Below are 17,619 nucleotides of genomic sequence, written 5' to 3'. Positions count from 1 at the left end.
TATTCCGCTTAACCTCTCTAGCCTATTTTCTTGACTATAAAATGGGGCTGATTCTCTCTGTAAGTCATTGACACAAAATTAGCATAATCAAATCAAATAATGATTTCTTTATGAATTCCAGTCTTTCCCCCTCTATGAAATCATACATGATAAGTGTGGTCTAATACATTTCTTTCTTGTGATTTCCCCCTGCACACTATATGAAGAATCGTAATGCAGTGATATTTTGCTGAGGACAAAAGAAAAAAATAAATATAAAAAGTTGTTTCCGCATACACCTACTTGTACCAAACAATGAGGTAAGCACTTTACAAACATCTCATATAATCCCATGGAATAGCTATCTTCTTTTTCTAGATCTAGAAAATAAGGGGGGGGACACCTGGGTGGCTCAGGTGATTAAGTGTCCAACTCTTGGTTTTTGGTTCAGGCCATGATCTCAGGGTCGTGAGACTGAGCCCCGTGACAGGCTCATGGCAGAGTCGACTTGGGATTCTCTATCTCTCTCTCTCCATCTGCTCCTCCCCCTGCTCACATTTCCTTGCATGCTCTCTCTAACATAAATTAATTAATTACATTAAGTTTAAAAAGAAAGCAAAGTGCAGAGAAGTTAAATAATACCCAATGTCCATTAGCTATAAAGCACCAAGTTTTGTAAGACTTTTTTTTTTTTTTTTTTTTTTTTTTTTTTTGGCAATGACCCATTATAGTAAAACCAAGACCACTCTACTTGCCAGAAGGCCTTCAAACAGAGAGCACCTGCTGTCATGGATTTACCATTGCTCCTCTTAACTAACTTTGTGCTGTTACCACCTCAAGGTGACAAATGGAAAATAGTTCTCTCAAAACACCAGAACTCATGGAATTCAGCCTCGCCCCCCTTTTATATCCCTAATGGTCATTTTCCATTTCAGCATCTATGTATATCTCCAGAATCTCTACTGCTTATACTACCTGCCTGGCCAAGTTGCTACACACCTGGTCAAGGGTGCCAACCGCTCACACATCCATAGTCAACACCACATTCAGGAGGAACTCTGCTCCCTTCTCTCATAACTGAGGTTCTAGGTTGTTCTCCACCTTTCTACCCAGGTCCATAGGTCTGTTCATTAAATGCACACTGAGCACCTCCTCTCTGTGAGGCTATGTGCTAGGTTTTAAGGACACAGTAGAGGAAAAGGCAGGCCAGGCCCTGCTTCAACAGAGATGATACACTCTCGCCGGACACCCCCTCCTTCTGCATGAGCGCAGTAGATCATCTGTACGTGTCCACTCAGATGTTTGTTCCCTCTCCTTCCAGTGACCAAGGAGAGCCCTCTCAGGAGCTGCTGTCATGCCCTTACTGCAATCAGTAGCCATATTGTCTGTTTTGAACCAATTATAAGTCCTGACCTTAGTTTTCTATCATTTCCTCACTCTCTAGCACAGAGCATGATTTTACTATAGTTTAAATTCTCCATTTTCTCCCTTAGGGTCCTGATTTTAGCTGCTTTGTTTTGGATTCACGACCTTGAAGCCTCATGGACACTCTAAGTGCACACACTCAGTACAAGTATGTAAATTCAGTGGAACATGACTAGCTTTCACCCCAATAACTACCACTCATCCCAACCCAGTGGATCCAATACTCTTCTGAACTCTAACACAAACTGCTTCTCTCTCCCATTCTTTAGTCTCAGGGTTCACAGCAAAATCTGTGTGGATGCTGCTCCTATTGTCTTCGAATTGGCCATGACACATGAATTCACACATCCTACTGTTATTCATATTAACAGTCCTATCTTGATTATACTCGTGAACTCCTCAAAATCTGTTTATACTTTTTTTTTTTGTGTGTGTTTTTTTTTTGTTTATACTTTATATTAGATACAGTGGCTTAGTCAATATTTTCATGTATGTCTAATAAATTTTCTAACAATATTTCATATATTGTCTAATGATGCCTAATTAGACAAGCACTTCATACTCATAAATATTATAGAATCAATGTATGCTTAATGAAAATAGAAGTAGAAATCATTAAATTCCAGCTATAAACAGTAACTAGTTTTTTGCCTTAAGGGGGAGCATATGTCCTCACACTGATAATTCATGACTCAATTCATCAATGAGACTAAGACACATGTCTTTTTGTAAGAATAAACATGTACAGGTAAATGCAGCTCTAGCGGGAAGAAACGAAAAAACTGAGAAAAGCTTAAAAATTCCTTAAAAATTAGTTTGACTAATCATGAAAAAAAAATCACACATACAGACTGACCTGAAGGCCATCTACAGTCTTCCCCTAATCCTCTCTGTCCAAGCAGCAGTCAGGTTACACTCAAGTCCACACACTGTGGCTTCACAGCATCTATAATTTCAGGACGGAAGGGGCAGCCTTCCTTCACAAGCTTCTCTTCGATAGGCCAAGAAATGAAGAGTGAGATTCTTGAAGTCAATAAGTCAAGTAAATAGAGTATTTTTTGTGACTCTGGAATTTTAAGTCTTAAGGCCTATTCCTTCAACAGACTGGAAAATAGCACAAATGAAATATTATCTTTCTTCCTTGAAAAAGCATTTGCTTTCATTCTTCTATTCTATCCTTTGCAATTCTGGGAAGAGATTCTCTCTCTCTCAACTCTTTCTCATAAGAAGCTATTGACTCTTTATCTCTTACTCATAAGCATTATCACCCAAACTGTCCATAAAAGTATAAAAGTATATTCTCAGCGACATGACATTTTTCCCTTCAACCTTCTAACATTCATCTATGACAATATATTTTCAACTAGTGAATTAGCGCCTGGGGTTGCCAACACAAATGCAGAGAAAAGGAAGCTGTCATTCTTTTTAAACGATGGAAAGTCTCACGCATCATCCCTAAACCTGGATGCTCTCCTAGTGGCTCTTGGTCTCAAGCACTCATCACTCATGGGCTGCTCAGCACAGAGCATTCATCAAGGCGGGCCCACGCAATTGTTAGCTGGCAGTTTAAATGGGGCCGACTTGTCACCAGAGTGACAGCCTGGGCAATTGTTTGCCCTCTGGGAACAGGTGCAGGCAGGTTCAAATGAAACACATCCAAATACTAACAGCAAGATTCTTAATCATGTCAATAAAAAGGATGAACTGGTGTCTCAGATTCAGTGGTCACAATATGCCTCTTACACTTTTGAAGATGAAATGCAGTCTGGCTTTGTAATAGAGTGTCCCAAGGAATCTATTGTGTCATTATCATTTTTAATACATGCTACTTTGTTTGCTGGGTGAAATCTCTAATTCAGATACTCCACATGCTAAAAGGAATGTTTCTGAATAACACAGAGCCAGGTTATCAGAATCAAAGGATGGGAAATAAAAGAGCTGGGAGGTAGAGGAAAGGAACAGTAATATGCAATGAGATTTTATCTCAAAATAATGGCAAAGTTTTTAATGTAAATACCAAAAATGCAAAAGAGCTCTTAAAAAGGATAGCTTAATAATATCATTATTGAAACAACAAAATAGGGATCCCTGGGTGGCACAGCGGTTTAGCGCCTGCCTTTGGCCCAGGGCGTGATCCTGGAGACCCGGGTTCGAATCCCACGTCAGGCTCCCGGTGCATGGAGCCTGCTTCTCCCTCTGCCTATGTCTCTGCCTCTCTCTCTCTCTCTCTGTGTGACTATCATAAATAAATAAAAATTAAAAAATAAATAAATATTTAAAAAAAAAAGAAAAGAAAGAAACAACAAAATGAAAGTTGGCAAGCTTAACTTTTGGCTCTAAAATTTCCCACGTGTGGGCTCGATTTTATATGTTCTGGTAGCTTTCATTATATATCTCTTCAAAAATATTATATATCCTGTGCCCAATAATGCAGGTGACTGTGTACAATATTTTCCAATAAAATTCCAAAAGCATATACTGTAAATGTAACTAGATATCATGACTAACAAAAGCACCTTTGTATTCTTGGTGTTAAATAAAATCAAGTAATTGCATAATATTTACAAAATATCTTTTAGGAAATCAGCTCTGTGAGGAATAACAAACACAACATACAGTCTTAGCTTTCACAGCGTAACAATTGCGTGTTATTAACTTGTGTGATTAATTTGAGGGGTAAAGTTTAACATATAAAACTCTAAGAGAATAATGAATTACTGAATGATAAGAGTTTCTTTAAATAAAGAGCTCAGTGAGAGGTGCCAAGGTAGGAGAGTCTTGGAAGAGGAGGGGCCTTAGCTGGAATGGAGCTAAAGGCCCCAGAGAGGACAGGGAGGTCCATCCAGGGAGGAGAAGGGTCAATATCAGTAAAGGAGAAAATGTCCATTTTAATCTCTGCTGCTCAAAAAAAACAAAAAAAACAAAAAGCAGAGTCCAGACAAGAAGATGAGGAGGCAGAAGATAAGTGCCTCTAAAATGTATAGTCTTAAGGAAGCAGAATCCTTTTAGTGGGGGAATTTGTTTTACTTTTAGGTAAATAGGTATCTTCTCATTTGGAAAAAAATGTTCTAGTGTTTCTCCAAAATCCAGGCTCTGGCGCTGGGTGATGTTTATGTCTTGGCTCCTCTGCTTTCTGGCTGCGTGCGTTACTTAATCCCACCATATCCAAGTTTATTCATTTGTAAAATGGAGATAAAAAGAAAAAGCACTTGCTTTTTAAGATTGTGTGAGAGAAATCAGATAATTCATGTAAATATTTAGCACAGTGCTTAGTACAGAGTCTTAATAAGCAATACCCTTTGGATGCCTTTCCAAACATAGGATTCCAATTATTTATATGCAAGCAGTTTTCAGTGTTAAAGCTTACCTATCTCTGTTGGCTAGTCAATAATTACAGGTCTAAGTGATTAAAGCTTTCCCTCCAAGGAAGATCCAAGTACTGACTACATCCCTTTCTGTTTGAAAATAAAAAATTATTCTGTTTTAGAAAAAAATCCATCTGATCCCCAAAAAACACAATGATTATGCAGCACAAAGCTAATCCCAGATGACCAAATAGTAAAAGAATGTACTACTGAATCTTCATGAAATCAACACTTGTTCATTCCCCACCATTTCTTTCATTAAAGAAATGAAAAATTGAGTTCCCTGTGTTTTGAGCCAGTTCTATTTACATGCAAACACATTTTCTATTCTTTTCCAGGTTCAAGTCACTCATATAATTTCTTTATGATTTGATTCATGTGGTGTCACTTTTCCATAGAATTCTTTAACTTTCTCTATGTCATATAGGAATATCAACTTCAATTCAATATTCACATTCAAATTGAGAAAAAAGCTTATATATTAGACATGCCTGGAAATATGAAATGTAAGTATTAAGAGAAATTACAGAAAGGGCCTAGTTTAAGACTTTATAAAAAATATTTTAATGCCTAGTCATCAATCTTGAGTAGATCTCCCAACTATAATAAAAGTGACAGCAAATCTTATTTTCAAGTTTACTAATAGCGAGCATCACTCTAAATTTTCACATTGTGCTTCACTCTTTGCTCTGCCTGTCAGGAAACTCAGGATTAAATTTTCAGTTCAAGCTTAGTGATGGTCCCTAGTCAAATTATTTCCTCTTTTACTCTAATTTCTATATTTTATTGCCTTGTATGTGTGTGCATGCAATTTCAAAATAGTTTTGCTTTAAATTCTTTCTTGAAGATTGGAACTAAAATATTTCCTCTTGTGATTATTTGGTTACTGAATTTACTCTTATTTTATATTATCCCAATATACCTCCTTGAATTCTAAATTTTGAGATTTTATAGAGAAAAAATGTTGATAGGTGGAAAGACTGGAAGAAATGGATAGCAATTCAAAAAGTCATCATAATATAGCCTCCTTCTCTAGCCCAAATCAAACTACAAGGACATACATATACTTAAATATGACAGGATTATTGTTATAACTAGTAAATGCCCTCAACATACCAGGCACAATCTCTGTTTAATGAACAATCACATAGCTTTGGCCAAACGCTTTTGTGGGACAAAGGAAGAAATTGGTTCCTTTGACTGAACATTATTTCAGGGAACTAAGGTCTTTAACAAAGTCTTAAAATATCTGAGATATGCCTCAGATGATAAGGATTTCTTTCTCTACCTGAAAACTTTTCCGTATTTTCCCCATGAACATTCAGAGTCCTCTTAGGCTCGAAGACTGTGAGGGGACCTCCTTTGCCAAGAGAGATAATCCACCCATGAAACTAAGACGCCAACATTCTGTATTCAAAGTGATCTTAGGGCAAGAATCTTCAACTTTCCTTTTAGCAGAATGGGAGCTAGTTTTCGTTTTTCCAAAATGGTGCATGCACATGTGTGTGTGTGTGTGTGTGTGTGTGTGTGTGTGTGCATGCAAGGGGGGATGATTTGGGATTTAACAGAAAGGAAGTAACTTTCTAAATAAACAGAAGACATGTCACTACAAGCTTTACCTGATCCTTGTTGAAAAAAAATCCCAGCAAACTAAGGAAAGAGGGGACTAAGGACTGACTCTCTAAATTGGGTATCTACGGAAGACTGACTGATCAGCATCCTCTGGTTAGAGAACGAGTCTCTAAACATTCCTTTTAAAGAGGATCATCTCATTAAATATAAAGAAAAGAAAAGTAGTGAGCACACTGGCTGGCTGAACAGCCCACGTCACATGATACGAGAAACAACCTGCCTTGTTTATCTTCCTCCAGGTCATTGTCAGAGCATCCGTCACCTTCATCTTTCACATTGTCATCGGCATCTGCTGCCTTCTGCAATGAGGTGTCACTCTCCTTTTCCGGGTCTAAATGATCTTTTTCATCGTCTGAGGGTGACTTTGAGATCCCATTCATTTGATCATCAGCCTGTCCTTCTTCATTAGCTTTCTCATCTAGTTTCTCCTCATCTACTTCAAAATCTTCTTCATATTCTGAAAGAAAAAAATCATGACTATGAAAAGTAAAATAGAATCCCTGATATTTAACCCATTTTACTTGAATGAGAACTTTGACTCCACTACCCTCTCTTCTCTGGGCCTTTCTTCGCTTCTTTTTCACACAATTAGTGAACATGGAAAACTAACAGCAAATGATCAAAGATTGCAATCAGTTACATACACAAGAGAAAAAAAATAAACAAATAAAGCTCCAAATGGCAAGCCCTAAACCTAATGAAAGTTCACTTACAAACGGACATCATCATCTACAATAACCAAAATGGACAAGAGAAGAACTTGATAGAAAACAATAAATTAGAAATAAATTAAAAATGAAGAGAACAGGATTATAATAATGAAAGTTAATTTGGAGACCCAGTGAGGTCATATTTCATATGAAGAATGTTCAAAATATTTGGATATCAAGTTAATGAATAGTGAAGTGGAAAAATTCAATTAATCAAGTCCAAAGGCCCTGAGAAGTAACACTGTGAATAGCACATTCTTTGAGAACCAAATGGACATCAAGAAAAGGCATTATGAGGAATTCTATACCTAGACCAGAAGCCAAATCATATGCATTATTCATCCCTACAGTCAATGAAATAATTATGTTCCAAGGATAAAATACTCTTATAAAATAGAACATTCCTGTCACAGCCACTAATTTGCTGCATTCCCTACAGAGGTGCAACAAATCTGTAGCAGAAAAAGGAAATTGTCACATCAGATAAACTCCAGCTGTCCCTTGTGGTTATAATTTTTCACCTTTCATATTTAATTGTTCCCCTTTTTCCTCCACCAAAACCTAAAAATCTTGAAATGACAACATGCCAAGGATAGAGAGCAAAAGGATTTCATGCAGAACCAATTAAGCAAATAAACAATTATCTTTAAAATAAAAATTACAGGGAAAATAAGGCTTTTCCAATTTTGTGTGTTTTAGTTATTAGATATTCTGGCTTCCTTTCCAGTGGTGGGGGCCTCTCAGGTAATTACTTGAGAGCTATCCATCCAGCTGCAATGAAAGAAACTTAATTTAGAAATGCATGCCCTGTGCATATGAAGAAAGCTCTGTTAATGCAGAGATTGTATGAGGGAGATGTAAGGGGGAAAGTGAAATCAGAAACTGTAACGAAGAAAGGCAAACAAAGAATTCATCACAAGAAGGTTTTCGTTAAAGAGATTTAATATGGGGAACATGAAATGCGAATCACTATCTGCAAAACAAAATCACAGATAAGAAAGAAGATGAAAAAGTTTGGTTTGTGTTGTATGAAACAAAAAGGAAATGCTAATAATAAAAGCAAATATTTCGATCCAAATAGTTCATGTCAAAAATAGGATAGTTCCTCACTTGGCCCAGTCAGCTGTCAATCAATGCCCTTTTTGAGAATCTTTAATGTGGAAGGGGGTAAAATTGCAAGATAAGAGACTCTTCAATAACACAAGCCTTGCCATCAAGGAATCTCCAATTTTTGTGGAGGAAATAAGATGCAAGTACACAAGAGATACTGTGCTTATATCATAGTTTTAATACATGATCCTCAGTAATGCTAGTTTCATCACTACTGGGCTTGATTGCTATAGATTTTTATATAGGACTCATGATGAATTATGTGAAATAGTGTCAAGTGAGTGGAATGGAATAAAAAGAAAGGCAGAAAGTCATTTGGAGATTGTGGAAGACTTCCTAAAAGGAAGAGTTTAGGTTAGCCACAGAACACACGTGCACAGCCCCCCCCCCCCCCGCCCACACACACACCCATGAACACATGCATCTATCACTTTACAGATATTTGCTACTGGTCACAGGATAAGCAGGTGCCAAACAGAACATGAGGGAATTGCTATAATTCCATCAATAGTGTCACATAGTGGTGACATATGAGGGTTTTCGAGGCAGCCCATCACGTTTCCAAGTCCAAGGGAAAACATTAGTTAGCTCTGTGACCTTAGACAATTTGCTCGATGTCTTTATAGTTCAGTTTCTTCATCCGTGACACGGTAGTTCCTGCCTCACAAAGCAGCGGTGAGTAATAATAATCCACACAATAATCCCTGCAACACGCTTAGTACCGTGTCGCGGATGGCATGTGTCTAAGAATTATTAGGGATTAGTAGTAATACGGAGGTGGAAGGAGTTGGCCGTCGACCAGGAGAAATACACTCTAATGGAGGTACCTGATTAAAAGTGGAGAAGTACAAGTGTCCGCAATGAGGACACGATTACAGTTATGTTCTCGAAGCAGAGCATAAAATTGAAGGAACATGTAGTGAACCATAAGAACAGTTAGTTCCCACATCCCATTGTGCAGGAGCTTCTGTGTTTTCTCTCCACGTATGAGATTCAAGGCTGCCCTGGCTGTGCTCTACCCACCACTGTCATCACCTCTAAGTATCATCCCTCCGTTAACCACGGGCGCTCAATTAGCATGAGAGCTCACAGCCACCTCCTTTGTGTTCCCTACTCGTGTTCTCAAAATGAATGAATTGGCAGCCTGCTTTCTGGATTCCTTTTCATAATTTCTTCTGTTTCTCCCATCTCATCTTCCTCCTTCCAGAGAATTTAATTAGCTTGTTGTTTACCATCCCCATTAACGAGGAAGTGAGTCGACACGGGGTCAACATCAATCCAGCTGCAACCCTCTCCCACTGACTTCCACTCAAGTTTCCTGCTGCCCTTACCATCAATGGATGCTCTGCAGAGAGCTGAAGCCTTGCTGCTGCTGTTTCTTCTCCTTCTTCTTCTTCTCTCTCTCTCTCTCTCTCTCTCTCTCTTTTTTTTTTTTTTTATGGACAAATCCATTAACTAGCCAACACAGAAGAAAGCTTTTGGGAAAAGCTATACTATACGCATAAAGTACACTACTCATAGCACTGGCTTTGTTGGTGCAAGAAAAAAAGAAAAAAAGAAAAATACAAAAGCTTCTCCTAAACGTGGCTTTAGTAAAGCTACACATCTTGAAGTTAACACACATAAGAACACATCCAATTTGTTGATCTCTGTGCTATTGCTATTGCCATAGATAGTTTTAAATTCTTGGTCTAAGGTAATAAAGACCGGAAGGGATCACAAAGAGAGAGAAACAGGGTCAAAGTGTCACAAGTGAAATCTTTTTTTAAGAGCATCCCATTCTCTCAGTGATAAAGTCCAGTGCTATAAGAGCTCTGTAATTTTTCTCTTGGATTTCGGAAACCCTTGGGCAGCAGCAAGATGAGATGAGGAGGGACCTGGGGTATGCCCCTTTCTTGGGGCCAGTTTCTTCACTGGTCACCCCAGCCCACAGCTATTCCTTCTCTAATCTCTACACTGTCTCCTTGCTGTAAGAGGGACATGAAGGCAGCTCCGCCTTTCTGACTTTGGACATACCCCCCACAACCAGGCAACATCAAGGGTATCTTGTACAGAGTGGGAGGTTGTAGAGTGTAGGAAAGTCTGGGTTTCAGAATTAGACAAGCCTGGGTACTGGAGTGGGGCTGAGTATGCCGGCCCCGAATACACCACGGTGGCATGAGGATTATTTCGAGCTGAAGGCAACTGCGTAGTAGAAGATACAAGATGAGCTCTCCGCCCTCCCCTATTTGCCTGAAAGCAGGCCATGAACTTGTGAAGGTGTCTCCCCTGCCCTCTCTACCAGGACGGACAGAAGTTAGCCACAGGGGATAACTCTACACACTCACCAGCCCAGAAAAAACACCATCGGAACCGGCATAACGAGCCTCTCTGAAACGAGCCCTCCTCCAGCGGGAATTTCACCAGAGACCTGCCTTCCCTGAATGTGCTTCCCTGGAAGCTCAGAGCTTTTCCTTCGTCTTGCCACTTCCCTACCAGTGTGTTGTTCTTTGGTTAAGAGACCACATAAGCCCAAGTTCTAACCACCCCCTTGAGTTACTCAGCGCTCCTGCTGTGAATGCGTGATGCACATGCTAATGCGGTTGTTTTCCCCCCATTTTAATCTCTTTTGTCAGTCTCATTTACAAGACCAGCCAAGGAACCTAAACAGGCCCAGGAAAATGTTTCCCTCTCCCACGCTGGGAATCCTACTTCTGCCCCTTCCTATCTGGATGTCTGAGCCCCAGTTTCCTATCCCGTATTATGCACGGAGTATAACATCTACCACAGTGAATGTTATGGGTGAAATGAAATAGTGTGTGCGGGGCACCTGGTTGGCTCAGTCCGTTGAGTGTCTGACTCTTGGTTTTGGCTCAGGTCATGATCTCAGGGTGGTGGGATCGAACCCCATGTGGGGCTTTCATTATTGTTATTATCACTATATATGAGTGTGTATGTGTGTGTGGAGACTGATAGGAAGGAGGAGAGAAGGAAGGAAGGAAGGAAGGAAGGAAGGAAGGAAGGAAGGAAGGGAACGGGAAAGGAGAAAAGAATAACAAGGAAGGCAGACAGGCTCCAGGACCCCACACTACGTCCACTGTTTTCAGCTGTGGAATACTCATTGCTATATAAGCACATTGTGCCTACCTGATGCCAAAGTATCAATTTCACCAAAGTGAATACATTCAAATACTTAAAAAAAAAATTCTATTTAATCAAGCTGGTCTCCTCTGCAGAAGTGACTAGAGCTTCTGGCTCCCACAGACGTAAACTCCTCTTTCCCTCCTGCCCCTCCAAGCACCTGCACGTCTCCCGAGTTAGGCCTGCCCTCCTCTGAGGCAGGGGACACAGGCCTCCTTGCGAAATAGTGGAAGAGGGCGGTCAGGGACTCCTCCCGTGTGACAGAGCTCCCTGAAGCCCCGAACTGGGTGACGTCCAGTAGATGTCGCCCACGTTGATAAGGGCATTTCAAAGACCAAAGCAAAACCACACCAGCAACAACCAAAGGACTCCGTGTTATCCATTACCGTATTTAAATATATTTTCCTGGGCATCTTCCCAAACATCTTGTCCTGGTTTTCCGTCAAGTTCCATTTCTTCCACAGCTGTTCTCACGTCTCTGATCGTTGGTTTTTCTTCTTGAGCTGAAAAAATGACTGAAGCCGTTTTGTTCCCCTCCACCTCATTCCTTCTCGGTATCATGTACCCTCTCTCCTTCCTCAGTTTCCCCTCACCCTTCTTCAGGTCTTCTCTTTTATCAATACTCATTTCTTTCCTAGGTTTTGATGAAGTTGTATTTTTGTCAAGGCCCATAGCAATAATGCACCTATCAAAGATATAAACATAAGGTGCTTGTTAACCTTTATATATGACACAGTAGAACCTCAAAGCTTTTTAAATCACTTCTTATTCCAGTAAGGAACGTTACAAGAAATATTTTTATTATAATACACAGTTAATTAGAAAAGACTCTTTTCTCATTCGTACCAAAATCTTATAAATGAACACAAACAATTATTAACAATTTTACCCACAATAATAAACAAGAAAACAACAACTAAGAACGGTTGTCTCAAACTAAAACTTGCGCCTTCAAAGCATGTTTTTGGCCTTATTACAGATTCCAATAAACATATCATTCAAGCCCTTAAATGAGAATTATGTGATAAAAGAACATTCAGGTATGTAAACAGGGAAGCTGAGATCAAAATAATCAGAAGACGAGAGATGCCACTGAGTCTTTGATAATTTGTTATTCCAACAACACAACAACAGAAGACTTATACACAAGGTTGACTCTAAATAAACATGATTGATTTTTTAAGAAACATATACAGTCAAACGTTGTTGTGCCCTTTAAATAAACACCTCGGGAGCCTGCATGCGTATTTTAATAGAACTGTCATCATTGTTTTTAGAATGGCCTTTTGAAGCCTGTACAACAATCTTCTGGTGACTTTTCCTGGCAATAATCTTTTGTTCTTTGGAGATGGCAATAATTTGTAGAGGTCATAAAGTCATTCAAAGTCAAATCTGGTGAAACAAGCAGATGATCCGAATGTATCAAGACGTGAAAAAATATTTCAAAAATCAGTTGGAACAAAAATAACATGAATAAATTCTTCTATAGCCTTTTTTTCCTATCTCTGAATATTGAGATAAGAGTTCCAATTATGATAATACAGACGTTAGTAAAAATATGATTATGATAATAGTAAGATTATTGAGCGTTCCCTCTGTGCCAAGCTCCTTGCTGGCTACTCTATATACATTATCCTACAGGATTCATTACCCTACCCAGGACGAGAAATTAAGAGCTATCATCACAAGTTGACAAATGAAGAAACTGAGGCTGACAGGCCTCCATGACTCGCCCAAGTTCACCAGGCAGGTCAGGGAGGGAGCTGGATCCTGGCTCAGGACTGCTAGACTCCATCACCTCACAATGAGGTACAAAGATATTACAGGTGTAGCCCTCCTAGACGGACACCCCCACAGACAGACGTGACAGGGAAAGTGCTCACACTCTTCACCAGAAACTAACACAATATGGAGCAGTTTGCACCAACAGAGACAACACTCGACCTGAGAAAGGTGCCTGGCAGTTGTCAGCGTCCACCAGCCTCCTCTTCTAGAACTACCCGTGTCCCTTCCCTACAGGTCACAGGACTTAGTGGGAAATTCAATCAATAGAGCACACAGGTGAAGACGGATCCAAATGCAGTCAAGACATGTCAGTCCAGGAAGAAGAGAAATAATATGTAAAGTTTGAAAACCGCCTCAGCGTGAATCAGATTCAATGGCAATTCTTCAAACTATAGATTTCACTGAATTTCAGCCATCCTCAGTCTAGAAATAGCATAGGAATCAATTCTCCCAGCTTATGAGAACTTAGTTATATCACTTATCTTTTCAGTATGTCCCCATAAAATAAAGCTAAAAGGATTTGCACTCAACGTAACTATCAGGCTGTAAAAAATGAGATAATAAGAATACACTTACCTCCCCCATATTAAGAATGATAAATGCTTCTTGCCTGTAATGATGATGTACTTAGCACACTGCTTTCCTTGGAATAAAGGTGTCATGAATCTTCACAGAATATGATTACTGGTATTGCCTTCTATTCAAGCAGCTCTTAGCTTATCAATGGCAACACCAGATCCAACGATCTGGGGCTTCTGATATGCTGTTACTTTGAGTTTATGTTGTGACTGTGGAGAGGCTTTGATGCCTCCCTACTGCATGCACAGACTTTTTATGGCCCATCTGCTTAAGGGAATTGGACGAACAAAGTGAGCAACATCTGTGCTCTCCTCGTCACTGACTACCTATTTGACTTCTGAGTATAATTTGAGGTGTTGATTCTGATTGCTAAGGCTTAACGCAGTCTGCGTTGTACTTGGTGAGGCAACTCTTTCTCCTTCCAACTGAAAAATAACTACCTTGTCTCTTCAGTTTCCACGACTGAGGGATGGGTACAACCGGGGACCCTCCACACTTAGAAGTGACCACTGTTGAGTCTTTCTTGTCTTCCGAAGACCTTAAACAGGTAGTTCCTAATAATTTTTAAGACTAGAACTCCCGCTTGCTATTTTAAATAATTCCCTCCTCATAACGAAAGTTCCAGAGCCAGTATTTTGTGAATGAATTGATTTCTTTTTTAACAGAACAGGGCATTAATGGACACCCCTTAAAATAATTAAATGTATTATTGTGGATGCGACCCCCTCTAAAATGGTTACATAATATTATAAGTGAATTATATTGTATTTTATAAATACTTATTTTATATTTATATTATATAAATAAAATCTTTGAAAAAGAATAACAGGCCTAACAGGCTTTATTCTTTAATATGACAACTGTTTTGTTATTGCTATTTGAAAAGATCAAATAAAGAAGCTAGAGGGAAGCGAGTGAAATCAGATAAAGAAAACTGTATATAGATTAATAAGTGTTAAATAGGAAAGGAGATGTCATCAATCAGATTTTACTACTGATTACTAAATCTCCACAGAAAGTGTTTACAACCAAACATTTACAGTGTGGATTTATAGAGCAACTCAAAGAATGCAATGTGTTTGCGCATGGATGATTGTATATAGGCTCATTAGCTTTCTTGGGAGTCAAACAGAAATGTCTAAAATTACCTGCCCACAAATATGGAGAAAGCATATTTGAGTTAGAACAGGAAAGCAGCCTCCGGTGGGTCCTAAGTACACCTGGGCACTCCTCCTATATTCTAGACCATTCGTTCACTGTCCATTCACTTGCTGGATGACTCTTTCACACCTTTTCTCTCCCCTAAAACCTCCAATCCCTTCTTCCATAAGCCTTAACTTCAGCTGATAAATTCTTTTTTGACTGAAAATACAGAAAGCATCAGCGGAGAACTTCCAGTTGATCCCAACACATCCATCTGACACGTATTAATTGGTTTACTTGTTATTTGCCTTTCCCCCATTAGAATGGGCTCCACGAAGGCAGCAACTTTGGTTGGTTGACACCTATTTTCTAGCTTAGGCATTTATCAATTCTCCGTGAGTACTCTCAGAAAAAAAAAATTAAAGAAAGCCTGCAAGCAAGTGTCCTAATTTCAAACAGAATGGCCAATATGAAAGCTGATAAATGACAGTCAAAATTGACCCTTTATCATGCATTTCATTATGCCTGAGATTAAAACTAGGGGCATGAGAATGATAACTGGGCCACATCGTAGTGCAAACATGACCTGTAATGCACAACCATATAAGGGAGATGCTTGGCACATGCTTTGGGACTCCCCAAACCAGTTCCTAAAAAGAATGAGACTAAAACACCCTCTCTCCTTTGCTTCAGAAACAGAACTGAAAGGAGTATGAGGAAAGGGGGGGAGAAGGAAGCAGAATATGGCATAGCACTAGCTTTTATCCCCATTATATCCTATATCTGGAAATCGAATTTATATCTAATAATATCAAACACAACACACTGGGTTATAAGAAGCAACCTTTACCGTGGACATTTCAGGCTCATCTACACTGATAGCTCTGTTAACAAACTGTGCTGAGACATGCATCAGTAGAAGCAGAAAAAGAAAAACATAGCAAAAGTTGCCCTCTACCAAAGGACATTTGTTTCCATACTTGTAGCAAGGAGATGATCTCTCCACGCACACAAACCCGAAGTAGCCTCGTTTGCCTCCAAGTCTGGAACCTTTTCGGTGCTTATATTCACAGCAGGAGCTTAACCTGTTCACTTGCATCCCATTCAGGAAAAAGGTGAGACTGAAGGGGAAACCATGGTGCCTTTTGGAAATAAACTGAAAGGTCTCTGGAATTAGAAAAGTAAATATATCAGTGAAAGCAAATCTCTTTGGACTAATAGGTTCAAAATCACATTTTTTCTATTAGATTAAGTATAATACTATGCTCTAGATCAGCTTTTCAACTTGAGGACAATTTTAATCATAAAACACACACTAATACTTTTGTTTATAATAAACATTCCAAAGCATTTTAAAATTCTGATTTGAAATAAAATAATAATATTATATGAGCTCTTACTGTGGCCAGCCATTATGCCCTACAATCTTGGGTGTGTTATTTCTTAACAACCACACGAATTGAGACTATTATCATCACTAGTTTCTATATGCAGAAATTAAAGTGTAGGGGAACTCAGTAATTTACCCAAGATCATACAATAAGTAGGAGAGTTTGTGTTGTACTCCAAATCTCTCTCTAGGGTCTATTTTGCTATTCATGTACTGATAAATTATATGACAAAAGCCTACTGTGAGCTCAGGAATGCTTTAAAATAAATTTGTATTTTTTGCTATGACTTCAAACAGCCTAACACATATATGGATGAGGAAGAACTATCCCATCTCAAATCCATTCTCAAATCTGCCTGGATTTGGTTCCTCTTTTGGTTCCCCCAGCCACCTAAAAGTCCCACCAATAAATTAAGAACCACTATTTATAATTAATAAGTTATAATCACTCCAGGTCTTTATAATGCTCTTTGAAAAGGTCTTACCCTAGAGATCCCAAATTCTAGATCTAAGGAAACCCTATTCTACAGAGCAACTCAGAAACCTGCTTTTCGTGACACTTTTAATGTTACTTCCTACAAAAGACATCTCCCTGGACTCTTCGTTTTCACTGATGATGGAGTGGATAATTTCATCTCTCTGCTATGTACACCTTTCTTGTGGTTGCTGTTATTACCACAGTTTAAAAATATGGCTATACACAGTGCCTCTCAAACTTCAGTGTGTGTCAGGATACCCTGAAAGGCCAACACAGATTGCTGGGCTTCACTCCAGAGTTTCTAATTCAGTAGGGCCCAAGAATTTGCATTTCTATTAAGTTGCCAGGTGATGCTTGAGCTTCTGGTCCAGGGAGCACATTTTGAGAACCCTGTTATAGATGCCTGCTGCCCTGCATGTTTGTGAAATTCGTGAGAACTGGAACCGTTTTACTTATCTTTGTTTCCCCAGATCCCAGGACAATGGCATAGGAAGCCCCCAATAAATAATTGAGAAATTATTATTTTAACCTGTTTCATAGTCACCTAGAATCTGCCCTTAAAAACTATCTAACTCAGTTGCAACTTATACTAAAGAATAGAATTACATAATTCCATCATTTATACCTTAGTATTTGTGACATAAAATTAAGCATACAAGGGAAGAGAAAATTGAAAAGTTAGCATCTGGGGAAACTAAGATACAACAGATTTAAAAATCTGCTTGCCTTAGTGATATACGGACTCCTAAGTATTGACTTAGGAGTTTGCTTTCTTTTCAGAAACTTGAACAGGACATTTATGTCATAGGATCTATTCTGCTGCAACATCACACCCTATAACTACCCAAGGTCCTGGCCTGGGAAGAGGGGACAGACAGGGAAACGCTGAAAACCTGCACAGGA

The 17,619-nt window shown here is 39.1% G+C and overlaps 1 protein-coding gene across 1 annotated transcript in view; it reads right to left on the bottom strand.

Annotated features, from left to right (window-relative positions):
* Positions 1-17,619, bottom strand: part of ERICH3 (glutamate rich 3) — a 107,632-nt gene that overhangs the window by 19,789 nt on the left and 70,224 nt on the right. The window contains exons 9-11 of the mRNA XM_041748585.1: positions 15,829-16,015; positions 11,728-12,026; positions 6,622-6,858 (exon numbers count right to left, since the gene is read on the bottom strand). Coding sequence (XP_041604519.1) covers positions 6,622-6,858; positions 11,728-12,026; positions 15,829-16,015 — 723 coding nt within the window. The remainder of the gene's footprint in view (positions 1-6,621; positions 6,859-11,727; positions 12,027-15,828; positions 16,016-17,619) is intronic.

The sequence above is a fragment of the Vulpes lagopus genome, chromosome 3 (genome assembly GCF_018345385.1).
Source record: "Vulpes lagopus strain Blue_001 chromosome 3, ASM1834538v1, whole genome shotgun sequence".
Taxonomy (NCBI): Eukaryota; Metazoa; Chordata; class Mammalia; order Carnivora; family Canidae; genus Vulpes; species Vulpes lagopus.
Note: the sequence above shows the minus strand (reverse complement) of the source record. Positions and strands in the feature narration are given on the sequence as shown.